At 42.6% G+C, this 20,243-nt stretch overlaps 2 protein-coding genes across 2 annotated transcripts in view; both read right to left on the bottom strand.

The window, feature by feature from the left end:
* dclre1c (DNA cross-link repair 1C, PSO2 homolog) overlaps positions 1–20,243 on the bottom strand; it is a 476,875-nt gene that overhangs the window by 246,469 nt on the left and 210,163 nt on the right. The window lies entirely within an intron of this gene.
* The window catches only part of trhde.1 (thyrotropin releasing hormone degrading enzyme, tandem duplicate 1), a gene marked incomplete at both ends in the record, with an annotated part of 192,973 nt that overhangs the window by 137,440 nt on the left and 35,290 nt on the right, over positions 1–20,243 (bottom strand). The window contains one exon of the mRNA XM_083999510.1: positions 3,884–4,010. Coding sequence (XP_083855636.1) covers positions 3,884–4,010 — 127 coding nt within the window. The remainder of the gene's footprint in view (positions 1–3,883; positions 4,011–20,243) is intronic.

The raw sequence follows: 20,243 nt of genomic DNA, 5'->3' as shown, positions 1-20,243 counted from the left end.
TCCAGTACGATCTAATATCTATAACTTTTCTGTGCCGAGGGTGAAAGTGGAATCAGTGCAGCTTGTTCCTGTTTACTGGATGTCACAAAACTCTCTGCAAACGGAGCGATGACAGATCTGCTCCACTGCAGAGTCTCCTCCACAAACATCTGCAGCAGAGCCATTAAGGTTTCACCGACCCTCTCTGAGCGGTTTGAACCGGCCTCAGCGTCCAATCACAAACCTCATCAACCTTCATGACCCGACTGGAGGCACCTTATAATATAAACTACTGTACGACTTCATGATCCCAGCTCCAACACCGCTACAACGCCCCAGACTCTGACTTCCTGACATCCTGGGAGATTCAAGGTCTTTACCTGACGTCTGGCGTGGATCGCAGGACGTGACCTCGGTTTTACCTCGGCGTTGGTCGATGCCGCTGAGCTGAGCTGAGATCACGGTATGAAAGGTCAGGAAGTAAATGTCAGAGCTAATGCGAGCAGAGAGAGAAAACAAACAGCGCTTTGACTGAAAGAGAATTATTTCTAACGTGACAAATGAATGTGGACAGGAGGGAGGTGTCTGACAGATACAATATGGAGACACAGTGATCACATTAACTTGTTTGGGCGTGGAGAGGAAAAAAGGCAAACGCACCGTGGGGACGCGGCTAATTGATTCTGGCAGGACGGAAGTGTAAAACACAAACAATTATGACGACACGAGAAGAAAGGGAAGAAAGGGACATGGAGATGAAATTCAATTGTTCTGACATGATTCATTAACTGGGGCAGGAACGAAGGGGCGGGTGGGGAGTGGGAGTGGGGGGGTGGGGGGGCGTCGACACCAAATGTGGAAGCACTGAGCTCTACGTTCAGCTTTTTTTTTTTTCAGGGCGTTGAGCTGCTGCTGAGAGGCTCAGCGAGATAAGACCTGTAGTCCGCAGAGAAAAACGATAACATCTCTGAAAACACTGGCTGTGTCCCTTTGTCGCGCTGTATTGGTGACATATATATAAACTATGAAGTCTAATGGGAGCTCAGGATGGAGGATCTACCAGCCATCCCACAACGAGGACGTAGATACGCTGCCAGGCAACAACAACTGATGGCTCCGTTTGGCTGCAGGAGCTTTTCCTCAGAGACGAACTCGGGGGACTCAACGGTTTTGATATGAAGGGCTTTGTTTTGAAATTCTGCTACAGCCTTCCCTCACACACTCAGAAAAAACTGAAACTAAATGTTCTGTTAAAGTCTGAATATAGCAAATATCAAAGACATAAGTTCATGAACAGTACTGTTATTTTTCTACTGCAGTTATGAAAATGTTGCTGCTGGTGGAGCCTGTTAGCTGATGCTCCACTGTTTAGACTCGGCTTTTACAGAGCTAAGTGTTGTTCCCCAGTTAAAACACCTTGAGCCTCAAACAATGCAAACAAACGCTCATTTCCACTTTAACTTCATTCACTCCTTCAGAGTTAGAGGTGGTTTCACTCTTAGAGCTTCAATCTGTTATTTATCATTAGAGAAGACAACACAGAAACCAAAGAACTGAACGAATAGCCAGCTACTTCAACTTCTTTCAGAACAGAGCAAGAGAGCTAACGTTAGCCAGCTAGCTTGCAATATTAGCTAGTAAAGTTAGCAATGGAGGCAAGACTCCTGATTGGGACACAAGAGCTCCCGTAGAGTGGTGTCTTCACAGACAGCTAGCTTAACATTAGCTAAGTTATTTTGAGACAATAGTCCTAAGCAGACAATTTGTTAAAGGGACTGCTATACTTCAGTAGCTGAGGCACAAGAACTTAGTAGTCACAGGCACCAATGCTAATGTCAGCTAATAGGCACATTTCAAGCTGAATGACAAATCTTTACATTCCTAAACTGCTATATCAATAAAACAAAACCAACCAAATCTTTACCTGCTTCAAAATGACGTTCAAACTGACGAGTATGACAAAATGCAGATGGAAGTACCCGGATGGTGCTTTCATAATGGTCAAAAAGTTGAGTGTGGAATGATGGACACTTCCCAACCTCAATGCTCGCCATCTTGCCTACGTAGCGGAATATTATATCTGTAAATCAACACACCGGTAGGCCAATGTTTTCCACCAGTAAAAGGAGCCTGCTGACGCGGTGGCGGCGAAATTATAAACAAAACAAAGCCATAGATGTGTTGACGGGCGACAATAGGCTTTATGCAGAGCTCCACTATCATTATTGGACAAACTGATGAATCCAGGTGTGTCTGACCATTGTAATCAGTTTGTCCAATAGTGTAAGACAGGAAATAAAGGAGCTGGTTTAAGTTCAGGAAGTAGTGGAGCTCTGCATAAAGCCTATAGCGGTCCAAAATAGAAGACGACGACGTTGGCAACCATTGTGATCGTTAGTCCCGGTAAGTTCACAATATTCAATTTGAGACAAAACACTAACTGTCAAAACTCGTGCACTGCAGAATGACAGTGTAGCTACTCATGGAAGTATTTGGATTGAGACAAAGCTAAGGTGTCTACATGGTGTTTACCGCTGCAGCAGGAAATCAGGAAGCTGGGGGTGAAGGGTGAAGGGCGCCGCCCGGGAGAACCGGTGTCAATCAATACATCTGTTCAGGAACGCAGGCTGAGCACAGACAGGAAGTTATTTATTCATTAAACAACGGGGAAGAACCTCCCCAGGAAAAGGGCACGTTCCCCGCAGGAGGCCGAGCAGCCGGCGCTCCGGCCCCGTTAAGGCTCGCGCTCCAACCACAACAACTCTGTTCATCACGTCCACTTGAACCGGAGCATGTTCACCGCTCCGTGTGTCAGTTTAACAACACCTGCCTCTTGAACTTTCCCTGCTTCAATTAAATCCCTCTGAGTGCTCTTCAGCCGTCGTGGCCACACAGATAATTTCAAAGTAAAAAGAAGGTATTTGAATTACACCGCTGAGGCGAGAGCACACTTGAGTTTCCTTCGGTTTGCCTTAATTAATTATGTAACCAGTGACTTCCTGAGTGTATAAAACAAGCCAGGATGAAGGGATGGACTTGGCTCAACAAGGTGCAGCGCTGTGATACCTTCATCTGCCAAGTCTAAACACATCTTTGTACAAAAAGCTTTTATCTAAACGAGCTCTCAGATGCACCGGCGTTTAATGTCTGAAAACAAACGGCCTCGAAAGCACTGACTGAAGGTTCAATTCCCAGACCTAATCACACTGTACAGCCTCCTGACTCTCAGGCTGAAAAGGAGGACGGAGCGTTTTCTCTGCCTGATATGAGCACAAATTGATGAACCCAAACGTAATTGTTTGAAGGACAAAGAGTTGGCCGACTTCCCGACATCGGGCGGCTCGGCTCAGGAAGGGGAAGTTGTCTTTTCTTTCCTAAAAAACGGATCAGCAGGGGGATAGAAAAGTCAACAGTGTAGTTTTCTGTTTTACCAACGCTGACAGGAAATCAAACATCAGAGGAACAGAGTGTTTCTCTCTGCCTTTGACTCAACCTGGACACACTGAAGGCGTCCTGGGGAGACGGGAGAGGGACGCAGCCAAAAACAGCAACGGCAAAGGAGGACAAGGAGGAAGATGGCGGAGGAGCGTGCCTATGTTCCCTCAGCCCTATGTTCCCACAGCCCTATGTTCCCTCAGCCCTATGTTCCCACTGGACTCTCTCTACCTATCTGGACTCTATCTATCTGGCCTGTCTAGCCTCTACCGGGTCTTTTTACTAAACTTAACCAACTCTTTTCTTCATTGCCTAATGCCAACCAATGGTGGGACCAAAGGGCTGTGGGAACATAGGGCCTAATTTTCAGTGACAACAAAAGTTAGAAATGTGGGAACATAAGGCTGTGGGATCATAGGAATGATCCCGATGGGGGCAGCGGCGGCAGCGATGATGGCGGCGGACTTACCTAGCTTGGGCAGCGAATACTGGACTTTGAAGTAGTCCTGGTAAAATCCCAGGAGCCTCTTGGTGATGTGGAGAGCGTAGTCGCCCGCTCCGCTGGCGATGGCGTCCGGCCGAGCGTAGAGTCGGATCTGAGAGGAAAAGAGAAAGAGAAATGTAATCAAGCCGATTTAAGAAGAAAAAAGAAGAAAAAAAGATGGATCTAAACACCGACACAGAGAGGTAATGGGGTTAGTGTCTGATCAGCTCCAGAGAAAACAAAGTGGAATTAAAAATCTATATAAAGAGGGAAATTAAATGTGGTTGTGTTTACGTTCAAGGAGACAAAACGTTAAAACAGAGCAGAGCCGAGAGTTTACTAAAGTCTACAGAGGAAGAAATGCAATCAGGCCCAGTTTAGATTCAAATCTACAGAGACCCAAATTAAATTCAAAGGACTTTTTTTTCCTCCTTCTACTTGTCTTTGTCCAAATGTTCGCACAAAGAGAAAGTGAATCAGGTCAACGTTCAGCGGGCCGAGCTACAGTAGTCCACAGAGCCAGTAACTCAATCAGGCCCAGATCATGTTCAGTTCTCCAGACAAAATAATGGAGTCAAGTTCAGTTTTTGTTCAAATCTCCACCAAAAAATGGATTTTACGGCCGAGAGCAGAAAAAACAATCGACTTTTAAACACAGACAGAAACAAGTGGAGGAAGTTAAAGGTTCTGTTTTGATGGATTCCAATATTTCTCACAGCCTTGCTCTAATATTCACACCTCTGAGGCTCAGTGTGTTCTCATTACTGGAGCTGCTGCTTCGTTTAAAGTGAAACCGCTTCCTGCTAATGAGGAGTGTGAACCAGCACACACGCTCACACCACACCATCATCTGCCAGCCAAACGTTCCCGATCAATAATCAATACCGTGACGTCACATGACCAACCACTGCGCCCTATCAGCTCATCCGGCTTCGCTGTTGACCTCGGTGGAAGAACAACAGGATCACATGGTGACGGAGTGTGTGTGTGTCCCTGAACTCTCTCAGTTTGATATAATCATCTGTTGTTTGGTTTAGATGAAAAAGTCTCAGTACGATCCAATATTTAACTTTTCTGTGCTGAGGGTGAAAGTGGAATCAAAGAGTCGGTTCCCGCGGTGCAGCTTGTTCCTGTTTACTGGATGTCACCAAACTGCAAACAGAGCGATGACAGAAACTTCACTTCACCCTCTTTACTCCCAGAGAATCACTCCACCAAGCTGAACAAACAAAAAGCTGCTGACTGATGTGGAAGAGTTAACGTCTCCCATTAAAAAGCACCTTTAACATAGTTTACAATGTCACTATTTTAGTTTGGCTCCAAAATGTACTAGTTGTAGAGCTAAGGCTGATAATAAAGTATCAATCACTGGTTCACCCTGAGGGGAACATGAATAGTTGCTATCCCAAGTTTGACAGCAATTGTTGAGATTTAAAAAATGGCAAAACCATCAGGTAAAGATTGGACTGTTACTGATGTTGAAACATTGACCATTGAGATTCATCCTCTGAGGACCAAGAGAGTCTACACAACGCATATTGATAGTTAGTGTGATATTGAAGAGGCAGAGTAAAAAAGCTTTGCATTGTGTACCAGTTTACCAGCGGTTGGCGGACTGCAAACCAAAACCAAAATGTGAATGAAAATTATTGAAATTGAATCAAAATTAAAACTTTTTAACAATTTCAATGGAATTTAAATGTTAAAACCACTTCCATTCAATTCTTGATTCTCAATGCCCAACCCTACCCTCAGAGAATCACTCCACCGGGCTGAAAAAACAAAAAGCTGCTGACTGATGTGTGGAAGAGTTATCGTCTCCCATTAAAAAAAACACCTTTAACTATTCAATGTGACAATGTTAACTATTTTAGTTTGGCTCCAAAATGTGCTAGTTAAAGTAGAGCTAAAGCTGATTACTGGTTCACCCTGAGGGGAACATAAATAGTTGCTATCCCAAGTTTGACAGCAATTGTTGAGATTTAAAATGGCAAAACCATCAGGTAAAGATTGGACTGTTACTGACGTTGAAACATTGGCCATTGAGATCCATCCTCTGAGGACCAAGAGAGTCTACACAACGTATACTGATAGTTAGTATGATATTGAAGAGGCAGAGTAAAAAAGCTTTGCATTGTGTACCAGTTCACCAGCGGTCAGTGGACTGCAAACCAAAGACAAAATGCAAATGAAAATTGTATAGGGATCGTTTTGGGGAATCGAAATTAAAACTTTTTAACAATTTCAATGGAATTTAAATGTTTAAACAGCTTCCATTCGATTCTCAATACCCTACCCTACCCTCAGAGAATCACTCCACCAGGCTGAACAAACAAAAAGCTGCTGACTGATGTGTGGAAGAGTTATCGTCTCCCATTAAAAAACACCTTTAACTATTCAATGTGCCAATGTTTACTATTTTAGTTTGGCTCCAAAATGCACTAGTTAAAGTAGAGCTAAGGCTGATCACTGGTTCACCCTGAGGGGAACATGAATAGTTGCTATCCCAAGTTTGACAGCAATTGTAGCAAATGAAAATTGTATAGGAATCGTTTTGGGGAATCAAAATTAAAACTTCTTAACGATTTCATAAGTATAAGATCTGCCAGAAAAGTCAGAGAATCACCAAGGTCACCGAGATCCATCCTCTGGGGATAATGAATATCTGTGCAAAATTTCAAAACAACACATTTGATAGTTGTTAAGATAGTCCCAATTTGTCAATTCATCTTGCAGCTATTGAGTCAAATAAGATAAAACTTTAACCAGCTACTGACTGCAGATTTATGACGGTCACAAGGTTCATCCTGCGGGGATCATGAATATTGGTATAGTAAAACCAATACTTATTGAGATACATAAACTGTCTCATTTTGGAGATGTTTCATTGAAAGAAAAGTTTGACTTGTTGGTGATACTGCAGGGGATCAACTAAGTCCTTGAGATTTAACCTCTGGGGATCTCAAATGTTAGGACTGAGACATCTGGTCGAGATTTCAGCAAATGAAATAAAAACTTGACCTACTGGTGATGCTACACGAGAAGTCGGCAATCCATTTAATTCAGAAGATGTAAAAATATCTACGTCTTAACATCAGAAGGTTTCCATCCTTAGATTCATGCTGCTTACATGGACAAAAAAATCAAAAACACAATAAAACTAACATGAACCTTTCAAGCAATCTGTAAATGTTTGTCTTTAGAAAACGCAGCCAGAATTTAACGGTTCTGTTTCCAGAGAACAGACGGAAACCTGCTGCTTAGGGATTTTCTGTGTTTACCTGCAGAAAACACCCAAGAGCCTTTTCTGTTTGCCTGTCAAACCTTGGCAACGTCACTGAAAATGAAAAAGGTATAAAAAACAAAAAAATACAACTTTTAAAAGATATTTATAACTGGCCTTGAAACCAAGTTAATATTTTGCTGCTGTGGTATCAATCTGCCCGTCTCTTGGTGTTTCTGCAGCTCTGTCAGAAATGTTTCACTTCAATAACTCCCAACTGATTCTTTGTGATGGACAAACAGACATCTGCTCCTCCTGAGTCGGTCTTCTTAAGGAACAACAACAACAAACTGCTTCTGAGCTCAAGGCAATTTGGCAAGTTTGCAGGAGAAAATGAGCTAATGCAACTGCCTGATCCAATCCACGACCATGGGTTTGATGTTAAATGAGCTGATCTCAATCTATAACTGACAGAATGCATTCAAGGACACAACAAGTCCTGTTAGCATCTCTTAACATCAAGACTTGATTCTTTGAGAAACTATTGAACAGATAGTAACACAGTGGTTTTTATTGCACACAAATGTTTTCGACCTGTTGGTCTTCTGGTCTTCTATGTCAGAAAGAGAGAGCTATTATATATTTACCCTTTAAACCCTAAACCAGTAGTACAATATTCAACATTTTCTTTAGTCACCCTCACAAAAGCTTGAAACAGGATTTTAATGTTTTTCTGTGTCTATTCATTATGGAATTATGTGATGTTGAATAATGGCTTGTTGTTTATGCATTTGTGTCCATTTGTTATACTATAAACATTGTTTTTACTCTATTTCCTCATAATGATGAATTTTCAACTACAAATAGTGTTCCCACTGATTATATTTATGTGATTATGGATTTACTAAGGATTTATTTGGACTATCAATTAATATACGATGTCATTGTCAATTTTTTTTCCCACTGTCTTAACGCACAGTGAGGCAACTTAAGCTTTCTCAAACTATTGAACAGAACAAACACTTGAATGATTTAGCATCATTTAGAGTCTTAGCATCATTGTCCTGAGGGTGGCGCTACTAGAGGAACAGCAACACTTTTCCCAAGCTTGTAATCCTCAAAACATATTAACACTCTTCAGTGTGTAACATCTGTAAAGTGGCCTTTAAAGGCATTTGGGGGGTAATTGCTGCTTGACACCCAATCACTATGGGAGCAGGGACATCCAGTCTGTGCTGTGGATGTTAAGAGGCAACATCACTTGTTTAGTAATACAGCTTCCCCTAAAACTTAATCTGTGTTGGGCAACGGTGCTTGTCCAGAAACGTCAATCCTTAAAGCTCCATAGATGTTTGTACAAAAGCTCCATAAAGGTAGATGTTTGTGTTAAAGCTCCATACAGTATAAAAGTAGATGTTTGTGTTAAAGCTCCATACAGTATAAAGGTAGATGTTTGTATTAAAGCTCCATACAGTATAAAGGTAGATGTCCATGTGTAGTGTGATTATAAAGCAGCTCTAGGTTCTATATTAATACTGTGAAAGTATCAAAGCCTCAGTCCACAGAGAAATGCACACAGCCTGTATTCAGAAACTGAGCCTTAAAACCAGCCGTCAGGACTTCCTGTCACTTTGTGATGTCACAACAAAGCCCCGCCCACCATCCATCCAACACATTGCAGGATTTGGCTTCTCTGAGTGTTTTATTTTGAAATCTGCTCTATGGTTTTTATTGGATCACTCAGATGTAAAAACAGTCAGCCAATCAGAAGAGAGACTCAGAGCCTCCTCCTTTCTTCTGATTGGCTGACACCGACCGGTTGTTACCAGAGCTCCAGAGAGAAGCTGGAAAGCTCCACCAAATCTATCTCCTCCCGGATCAACACTTCAGATAAAAGCCAGTGAAGTGTGAACTGAGGGACCTTTAATGAAGTGAAGTGTTGATCTGCTGAGGATCTGTTGAAATGTTTGACAACGAGCTGCCACCTCTTCCTCCTCTTCCTCTTCCTCCTCCTCTTCCTCCTCCTCCTCTGTATCTGCGTGATGGAGCAGTTAATCAGTCTGATCCACCAGACTAATTACACAGGCACTCACACGCACACCGGCAGCTGATAGACAGACAGGCGTTGCTATGGCTACGAGGGGTAGTGGTGATGTCACTGATCAATATGCATGTTATCAGCCCTGCAGTGAATGAAAAGAGGAGTAGATGATGAGTCTGGATGCAGCTTCAACTCTTGGACTGTCATGGATGAGAAAGAGAAACCGGCTGGTTGTAGATGAAGGATGTCACGATTATACATTTTCTTGGTACAATTATTGTCAGAGAAAAAAATCACGGTACTAAGATTATCACGATTATTATGCATTAATTAATTTCACAACACTATGAATGTGTAAAATCAAATATAGTCTCTAGTATCTATTAATATATGACCAATTCTTAATTCCCAGGGGAAGTGTTTGAAATATTCAAGTCATAAATTGTTATTTATACCAAATAATTGCGTTTGATTTTATTTCAATGTTTTTTTTTTTTATTTAGCTTTTTTTTAATTAAAAATGACATGCTAACATTTAAATTCCACCAATTTAATGTTACATTAGTTAAATGGACCAGTATCTGTGCATTTACCTTGGTTTTGCGCACATCTGCCGATATGGTTCTGACATCAAATTTTTGTGAAAGTAACGGTATTTAGGAATCTTTACGATGAATTAATTGTGGCGTTTAATACCACGATTAATTGTGAAAACAAGTAATCGTGACATCCCTAGTTGTAGGTGAAGGACAGACAGACAGACAGACAGACAGAGGTCGTCACGGTTTGTTGGATCGCGGGTTTGATTCTCGCTCAAGGTGCTGAGAGGTCCTGGGGTTCAAATCCCAGATAAGTCCTTCTTTTTATTGAATTTCACCCACAGGGGATCTATAATAGTTCATGTTATCTCACCTTATCCAACACAACACACACACACACACACACACACACATGACTTGTATCATCTTCCACATAAAGAAGGAAGTGAGCGGACACAGAGTCACATCATGATGTAATGCTTCTGTATCGCTACCATATCACACACACACACACAGTGACACACATATAGTCACAGGTAAACATGGCTGTCCCAGTAATGTCACCCTGCCTTCTCACTTCCACTCTAATAAATTCTGTTTGCACACAGCTGTAAGAACACATCGGTCTCTCCACAGACAACCAATCGGGTTCTGCTCGGTCTCAGTGTGAAGCCGCGAAACAGTACAAGCAACAAGAGAAGCTACGGAGGCTGAATGTAAAATAAATTGGTTCTGTAGAGTCGACAGCAGGATTCATTAAGCTCCGACGCCAACTAACCTTTTATGAAACCTTTCATCCGTCTGAGCTTCAGCCACTTTATTTACATCGCTGCTGAGGATCGATGGATGTTTACGGGTTTAACAGACGTTCGTGGTCTCCAGAGGATGGATCGTTCTGACTACAGTGTTCACTACCAGGTCAAACTGTTCCGTCTCCCAGATGATTTGGCAACATTTACATGTCTTAACTTCAAGCTATAGGGTTTTAAAGGAATAGTTCACCAAAAAATTAAATTCACCCTCATGCTGATGAATACTCCGGAATAGCTTTTTATTCCTCAAAGTGCATCCGGAGACCTGGGAGGCCGGTTCGTAGTCCAACCAAAACTTTATATGAGAGTAATAGGGCCTGACACAAAAACGTCCATAAAACTACATAAAAACCGTTTAATATTCCTCCACACTGCTTGTCCACTGCAATCCAAGTGTCCTGAAGGGATATAGTCCAGAGTTTACTCAAAACAACGTCATTTAGGCTAGTCCAGTCACGTCCACGTCCAAGGCAAATTCAATACAGGACTGTTTAGGCTGTAAAAATGTCTTAAATGACGTTGTTTCATAAAGTTTTCGTTGGACTATGAACCGGCCTCCCGGGTCTCCAGATGCACTTTGAGGAATAAAAAACGACTCCGGAGTATTCATCAGCATGAGGGTGAGTCACTAATGACTGAATTTCATTTTTTGGTGAACTATTCCTTTAACTACAAGGTAGGGTTTTAATGCTGTCAAATTCTGTACAAACATTCATGGTCCCCAGAAGAGGAATCCCAGTGACTATTGAGATACCAGATACCAATCTGTTGGCTGGTCGGCACAATAATCTCTCAACATCTATTGGACGGACTGTCACTGACTTTCATGCAGATGTTCATTGTCCCCAGAGGATGGATCCTAGTGACCATGCTGATCCCTGCACACCTCATCCAGTGTCACTAGGTCAAACTGTCTTGTGTATTTTAGATATCTTCACACAAATCAGACTAATTGCTATCAAATTTGATGGCCAGAGTATGAATCCTTCTGACTACTGACGACGAGGCTCCTGGGGGATAACGTGCAGGGAAGGAAAACTAGATGCTTTGAAATATTCAGTGCGTAACAACAAAGCTGGTCCACGGAGGATTTACCATTTCTCCTGAGCAGAATCCACCTGTTAGATCTCTCACTGGGAAACAAGAGACAAATTTGACGGGACCTTTGAGAACGGTATTTCCTCGTCACACTGACAAGACAACAATCAGTTTATAAATGAAGCTTCAGAAGGATTTGAACTCTGAATTGAGACACATATTTAATCAACGGCTCTAATCTCTTCCTTCTTTTCCAATTTTCAGGTTGCGAGGATCAACCGTCGCCATTAAAAACTGCTGTGTTTCTGCATCTAAGCCCCAAAATAGGCTGATTACAGATCAGAAAGCTAAACCTAATTGGACTGATACAAAATTCATAATATTCTGTTGAAACTCAACCCTAATTGCCATCATCGCTAATACCAGCACTTCTTAGTTGATAACAAGTCAATTCAGGTCAGATTTATTTATCATGGCCTAATGTCACATACAACAGATTCTCCTCTAGACGATTAATTACCATCTGTTCATTATACAACTACCTGAATAGACTGAAGAGGAATTCCCCAAGAAAAAGGAAATAGATTAACAGTCAGGATGACATGAATATCTATTATAATATGTCAAAAATGATGCTGAGTAACTTCCACCAACAGATCCTCAGTCACACATTCAACCAGGGCCGTTGCTAGGAATTCTGGGCCCCCTTAAAGAATACTAAAGTGGGCCCCTCCGCCTAACTTTTCCAGTTTTTTTTCTTAGACTACGTATGTATTACCATTTTTTTATTTAGCCTACCTTGTTTTGATGCTAATGCAATAGACACAGTCGGCAAGCAAGGAAACGTCACTTCCGGTTAGGGCCGTGGGGGAAAACAAACCGTTTTCCCCATACACACTCATGCAAAAAGGCGGCATTTTAAACCTTTGTCAAACGCTTGTTCGCCGTCCTGTCTTAGTTTTAATCACATGTATATGCTGACAAAGAGCTATATATTAGAAAACTCATCACGATCTGGGTCGATTGCTGTCCGTACATCTTAAAATATAAAGTTTTCACAGCCATAGCCTACACCGAGTCAGCAGGGTTGGCAACCTTCACTTCCGGTCAGAGCGTTACACGTTTGGAGAAGATGAGCGAAGTTCCGATATAAAAGTTCAGGTTGTGGTTTTTGAATTTATTTGCGGTGCAAAATAATACACAATAACTCAGGCAGTGTCTACGAGTGTCTAGAGCCGGCCGGCGGCGACTAAGAGAGCGTCAGAGCCGTGGGGGAAGACAAATATGACTGACTGTGAAATACCTAATATTTTTAAATGTACGGACAACAATCGACCCAGATCGTGATGAGTTTCTAAAAATATAGCTCTCTGTCAGCATATACATGTGATTAAAACTAAGACAGGACGGCGAAAAAGCCTTTGACAAAGGTTTAAAATGCCGCGTTTTTGCATGAGTGTGTATGGGGGACACGGTTTGTTTTCCCCCACGGCCCTAACCGGAAGTGACGTTTCCTTGCTTGCCGACTGTGTCTATATTACACTACAAAAACCCAAGTGTCTTACCAAGAATGTTTGTCTTATTTCTAGTCAAAATGTCATTTCTAGTCAAAACAAATATCATTATACCTAAAATAAGACACATCATATTAAAAGTAGCTTGTTTTTAGACACTTTTTACTTCTTTCAAGCAGATTTTCACTTGGAATAAGTAAAAAAAATCTGATAGTGGAACAAGTTTTTCTTCCTTATTACAAGCACAAAAAACATGCTTTCACTGGCAGATTCTTCTACTTATTTCAAGTGAAAATTTGTTTGAAACAAGTGAAAATTATCTAAAAACAAGTTACTTTTTAGGTTATGAGTCTTATTTTAAGTGGAAAGAGATTAGTTTTGACTAGAAATGAGACATTTGGACAAGAAATAAGACAAATATTCTTGGAAGGATGTTGAGTTTTTACAATGAGTATTAGTCAGGGTCTTACACAGAATAAATCAGTCATATAAAGATGAGACTACTGGGGTTTTTTGTGGGCCCCACTGGGCGCTGGGCCCCTAGAATTATCATCAGCTTTCTCCCCTATACAACGGCCCTGCATTCAACACAAACACTGATGCTGTGAATATTAATGAAAGTTATTAATATTATTGCCAAAGAATAAAAACCAACCACAAACACTGAAACTATGCTAATGCTTCATCACCATCCTCCTCCTCGTCCTCCTTTCCTCTCATTTACTCCCCGGTTCCCCCAGCAGGAGTGATTTTCAATAAAAATTCAAACTTTTTAAAGCTGCTCTCCTCTTATTCTCCCCTCCACCAGAACTCATCCCGGAGCACGGCAGCCAGCAGAGTGAATATTTGCTCAGAAAGTGGAGCCTTTATTGAAATCGTGGCTCTTTTCGGTGGACTGGCAGCGAGCGGCTGAATTGAGTATCGTCTCCCGAGGATTCCTAAAACGCCGGCAGTCATGTTCTCCCAGGTGAGAAGGAACCAGGGAGCATTATGTTTTTCAATGGGGGGTGTGTGTCTCTCTGTGTGTGTCTGTGTGTGTGAGTGTGTGTGACGTTCTCACTTCAAAGTATCAGCACATACACACTTCTTCGCTGTGTCCCCCAGGACTGAAATACGCTGCTTCCAAAAAATATGCTGCCTCGACTGCAACAGAGCCGTGGCGCGGTGGCTCAGTGATTAGCACGGTCACCTGACAAGAACAAGGTCTTCGGTTTAAAGCCCGTCGTGTCCCGTTTGCACATTTTGTCCGTGTCTGCATCGATTTACAGAAACATGAAGGTCAGCCGAGGTGAAACCTTCAGATTTCCCTCCAGGGAGCAGATGAGGATGTGGATGTGGATGTGGAGGATGCTGCTCATGTTTCTCAGCTCTGTGACAGAAGCTTCTTTTTCCTCTCCATAATACTCCACATGCTGCTTGTTGTGGGAACTGTTGGGTTTCCCCCTCTCTTATATCGTCAGGTCTTGACCTCACATCTCATCAGCTCTGCATGACGCCACTAAGCTGTTTGGAAAATTTATGGACGGATGTATCAGCTGCCATTGTCTGAATCTCAATAAAGGAGTTCATCAAAGCAATTTTCAATTTTCAGTCATTTTAATAACTAATTAAAAGGATCTCCTGCTGTGAGCCACTGATTGAGATTGAGAGTGTTTCTATGACTCACAGGGAGGTTTCCGGATTTGATTGATCACCGATCACTGCACATTCAGGAGCGAATCTAGTTAAGTACCAAATAAAATCAAACCTGTGTCAGGATCTGAGGGTCTAGCTTTAACTCAAGCTCATTAAACCGTGTGTTTGCAAAGGTCTAAAGCCGTGCTAGCAGATCTATGTGCTTCATCCTCTGGGGACAATGTCTATTGGGGTGTTGGGTATATTGGAATTGGATAGGAAGCAGATCAACCTACAGATAGTGGTGTAGTCAAGACCAAGACCAGGACTTTGAGGGGGTTGAGACCAAGTCAAGACCAAGACCAAGTAAAAATGTAGTAGATTGTAAGACAAGATCAACACCTTGACCTTGTTCTTGGTCTCGGTCAAGACCAAGACCTTAAAAATGTGGTCAAAAAATGTGGTCAATGAAAATCTGAGGGATCACCAAAGTCATTAGGACTCATCCTCTGGAGAGCATGAACATCTGCACAAAAATTTATGCCAACTCTTCAACCAGATGTTGATGCATCTCATTGGATAGGGCTGGGACGATATGCTTTTCTTCCGATTCGATTCTTCTACGATTCTTTGGATAGCGATTCGATTCAAATTGCGATTCTACGATATTGCCGATTCTCTCGATTTTTAGTCTTTAGCATTTTTAACATTTATCTGCACACAAATACTGTAGGAGCCTATAAATTAACATACTCCATTATAAAGTGAACTTAAACCCTTTTCAAAACCTGTACTCTCTGTATGTAAAAAAGGATAACAAATGCACATTGCACAATATTTTAAAAAATTCAAAAAATATATATATATTTTTTTTTTAAATCGTCAAAAAGCGGTATTTATGTGAATCGATTTTTTCTCCCACCCCTATTAGATTAGTGATAAGTTTGACCTGCAGGTGGCGCTGGATGAAGGTATAAAGTCATTAGGGCTCATCCTCTGGGGACCATGATCTGGACCAAAGCTGGCGTCAGTTCATCCAAAACTTCTAGAGATATTTCCATCTGGACCAAAGATGTGAACTGACTGACCCACATTGTGGTCTCCAGAGCTGCACTGCTGGCAGAACTCATCTGTAGGGCTCTTGTGTTATATTCCACATTATTCCCCTCTCAGTCCAACAACAGCCTGGTTGTAACACTCACCACTGTGCTGCTGTCGAGTTTCTATTTTTAAACAGATACCATTTCTATTCACCATTTAATCCACTGGATTCTACTTTGCCATCTTGAATTAAAGTGCTGTTAATGAAAACAACACTTCTTCACATATTTCACAGCGAAATCCTATCGAGGAGGTGAAGGGATTATTCCCCCTGAACTGCTGGAAAGCTTTTAATGTGAGGAAGATTAACAGCAAACAGCAGCAGCAGCAGAGAATTATCACAGCGAACTGGAGCAGATCAAAAAACAACGAGTTTTTTTTTTTTTTAAACCAAAATACATCAAACATACAGTACTTCCCCAACACGCAGCAGTGGAGAGGCCTCTCTAATAATAGCCTGGGAGATAAAGGCCCGTCAAATCTTTGCAATTAAGGGAAATAAATGTCCCGGCTACGATGGGAATGAACTCTCTTTATGAGCTGTGTGGTGGGTCCAGCTCTGTGTGGTGAGGTGGACAGGGACCATCAATACCGCCGCCATCTTTCAGTATAGTATTAAATACCATCATAAATTCCCTACGGGGCGTCGCGTGGCGTAGTGGTTAGAGCGGGCGCCCCATGTATAGAGGCACAGTCCTCGCTGCGGTCGGCCCCGGTTTGAGTCCCGCGTCGGGCGCATTTGCTGCATGTTATCCCCCCTCTCTGCCTCCCCGTTTCCTGTCTGTCTCAACTGTCTATCTATAAAGGCATAAATGCCCAAAAAATATACTTAAAAAAATAAATAAATAAATAAATTCCCTACAACTGTAGAGACACAAACCACACACGGGGTCGCTGTTATGTAACTTCTCTCTGTGAAATCCCCGACGACCCAAACACGACCTGACAAACTCATCCTCCAATCAACAAGTTCACGCATCAAAACAGTTCAAACCTCGGCTATGAAATGTACAAATTTCATATATTTGTTCCATAGAACACTATACTATACTGTACTATATAGTGCTGAACTTTGGCGTTTGAGGGTAAAACTGTTTTTGTGGTCACAACTTGTCCACCAGAGCGTTGTGGAGTTGTTGGATTGTGTATTTGATGAGTTTGATGAGGGAAACCAAGAAATCCCATGAGCGTCCGTAGCGTAGCTCTGAGCAGCTCACGGCTCTGCTCCGCCGTTCTAAAAATAGCTTGCACCAACAATTAAAGGAAACGAACCTACTGCTATGACTATAGGGATTATGGTGATGGGCCAATTTATCAAAATGTTAAACCATCCCTTTAACCCAATAACCCAATATCATTGGTTTAGCAATCTCCTTAGATGTTGTATTTGCTTGATGCCAACCACAGGATGTGTCTTCCAACAAGGTTGTTTAAGAAATGAGGCTGCACCAGCTGAAACATAATCATCCATGCAGTAATTATCCAATGGGAGGCTCTTACCTATTAGCTTAGTTAAATCCAGGTGGCGACTTTTTGTTTTTTGGACGGTCAGTGTATGTACATGCACAATTACATCAAGTTCAACAGCTTTTGTCCCTCTAAGACAGGAGGATTTACTGTGGCCAGAGAAACCACACCACACCAGCAGCAGCAGCAGCAGCAGCGGGGATGAAATGCCACTCCAGAGCTCTGATTGGATGTTAAGATGTCTGCTCAGGTCGACGCTCAGATGAGACTCAAACAGGTTTTTTATTCTCACCAGTCAATCAACCGGAGAAAAACCCGCTCTGACATTTTCTATTCACAGTTGGACGTTACAATAAAATTAGACAATCAGAGTATTCTCACTGTCTTTTCTTGATTCATGCCAACTCTTCTTCTGTTTCCTCCCCTCTCCTCTTCCTCCTCTCTTCCTCCTCTCTTCCCCTCTCTCCTTGTTATCTCTCCACTCGTCCGTGACATCTCTCGCTGCGTTCTGTCGCTCCGTCTGCCGCCCTTGGATGATGGATGGGGTGATGGACGCTCGGTTGCCACGTTAATTTGATGGATGGTTTAGCAACTGATACGAGCGGCGAGCACACACACACACACACACACACACACACTGTACCACGCTCTCCTCCCTGGCTCGCTGCAGTCTTTGCGGGTCCTTGACTTTGAGATCAACAGGCCTCAGACAGTCGCTGCCCCCTCCGTAACAAACACTGCTGACCCACGACTGCATCCGTCCAATCACATCATCACTCCTGCTGACGGCGGCGCTGTGATCAAGTGAGACGGCGCCGTGAACCGTCCCCCCGTCAGTGTAGATGTCGTTCTGTTCCACAACATCTACAGAGGAGCGACTCTACCTCCACACACGCTTTGGGTTTCAACTCCCAGAGCTCAGACTTGTCAGACAAAGACTTTTATTTGTTTTAAAGAAGCTACAAGTGAAAGGAAACAATCATCTCTTTGTCTTGGCAACGTTAGTTTAGTTTAGTTTATTAAAGGGAAAAGCGAAGTGTTTCCACACTACATTTATGAGCCTCCGCACCGTGAAATTCTTTGACCGGCGCAAGACAGACTCATGTTTTCATTCATCAAGAATTAAAGTCAGAGGTTGGAAGACGATCACATACCGTCGTAGTTCCCACCATAAACGGTGATTCTGCGGCGTTATTCTCATGACTCGCCACGAAACCGAAAGTAAGGAAATGCTGGTCGGCTCGCCCAGCATTTCCACCACCACTAATAATAACAAAATAACCATAGAGACAAAACCATAGATTTATCTAAAATGGACCATTAACAAGTGGTAACGTAGATTCATCCACATTAACGTTTATAACCAAATAGAAACTCCTCGTTGTTCCTTTAAGATCCCCATTAGCTGCAGCAAAACCACAGCTATTCTTCCTGCGGTCCGACAGAATTGTATACAGAAACATTATAAAAGCAAAAAACCAAAAGAAACAAACACATCAGTACTTTTCGGACTATAAGCCACTACTTTTTTCTCCCGCCCCGGTGTCCCAGTTCTCGTCTCTGCACACCGCAACACAAACGTGCTCTGTAACCCGTAATGTTTTGTTCATGACGGTTAAAGGTGTAATGTGTAGGAATTCCCCCCATCTAGCGGTGCGGTTGCATATTTGAACGTATTCTTGATGTTGCATTCACATGAAATCGGGCAGACGTCAGACAGACAACAGACGCTGCATGTAACAGGATAAACAAGCGTCTATGTAAACAAGTGGTCCGCCAGCACGAGGCAAAACAATACAGGCCTGACAATATGTTGTCATGGTGATGTGGTATTGTTTACGTGATCCATGTTTTAACGTCTTTCTCTCGTCCAGTAAAATGACATCCGGTTGGTTTGCCGACGGCCGTCTGCCTGACTGCACCTGAATGCAACACCAGTGCCTCCGTCCTTCCTCACACTACACAGCGGTGACAGTTTTAACAGGCCGAGCCGACAGCTCCGCTCAGTTTCCGTGGTTACCTACGGTCACGATGCAACATGGCCGCCTCGGTTCGGTGCGTCGCCCACTTATGTATTTGTAACGACTTGTAACAACTCATTCTAAGGTACCAGAAAGCTTTACTTTGTAGGGTCTGGACAAACTGATTAATCCAGGTGTGTTTGACCATTGTTGTGAGGTCAGACACACCTGGATTAATCAGTTTGTCCAATAATGTAAGACAGGAAATAAAGGAACTGGCTTATTTCAGGAAGTAGTGGAGCTGTGCATAAAGCCCATTCTGTCGGACCGCAGGAAGAATAGCTGTGGTTTTGCTGCAGCTATTGGGGATCTTAATAAACTAAACTAAACTAAACTAAACGTCGCCAAGACAAACAGATGATTGTTGAGGTGATGGAGCCGTTTCCTTTCACTTAAACACAAATAAAAGTCTTCGTTTGACAAGTCTGAGCTCTGGGAGTTGAAACCCAAAGCGTGTGTGGAGGTAGAGTAGATCCTCTCTCTGTTGTGTTGGTGCCAGTAGATGTTGTGGAATAGGACAGTAGGTGTGGGTGTTTTGATGCCTTTGTGCGTTTGGTTTCCTGTTCCCACATTGTTTATTGTGAGTACTAGTCTTTGGCAGCCTGAGGAGGTAAAACTATCCAATATTTGACGAGCGAGAAAAAAGCAAAGAGTTGAGAGGAAATCGATCCTGTGTGGCAGAAGGTTTTTTTTTTCCTCTTATTACCAATAAATCAGGTTCATATCTGAGACACGTGCCGGTTTTCCTTCCTGCCGGCTAATGGTCTGGATCCGCTCCATGCATCAGGCCTCTAGTTGATCCAGAAGCTTCGGCCGGTGAGGATTAACTGAAGGGTTTTGTTTGTCTTGGGTTGCTGCTCCGAGGTTCAGGAAGGTCCATCGACGACGGGTAGCCTGAAAAGATGATTGACAGCCGCTGAATCTTGAAGCTTTCAGGGATTCGGCCGTTACCGATCCTCCTGTCGTCTCAGCCCC

The sequence above is a fragment of the Trachurus trachurus genome (genome assembly GCF_905171665.1).
Source record: "Trachurus trachurus genome assembly, chromosome: 23".
NCBI lineage: Eukaryota > Metazoa > Chordata > Actinopteri > Carangiformes > Carangidae > Trachurus > Trachurus trachurus.
This window is presented reverse-complemented; position numbering and strand designations above follow the sequence as displayed.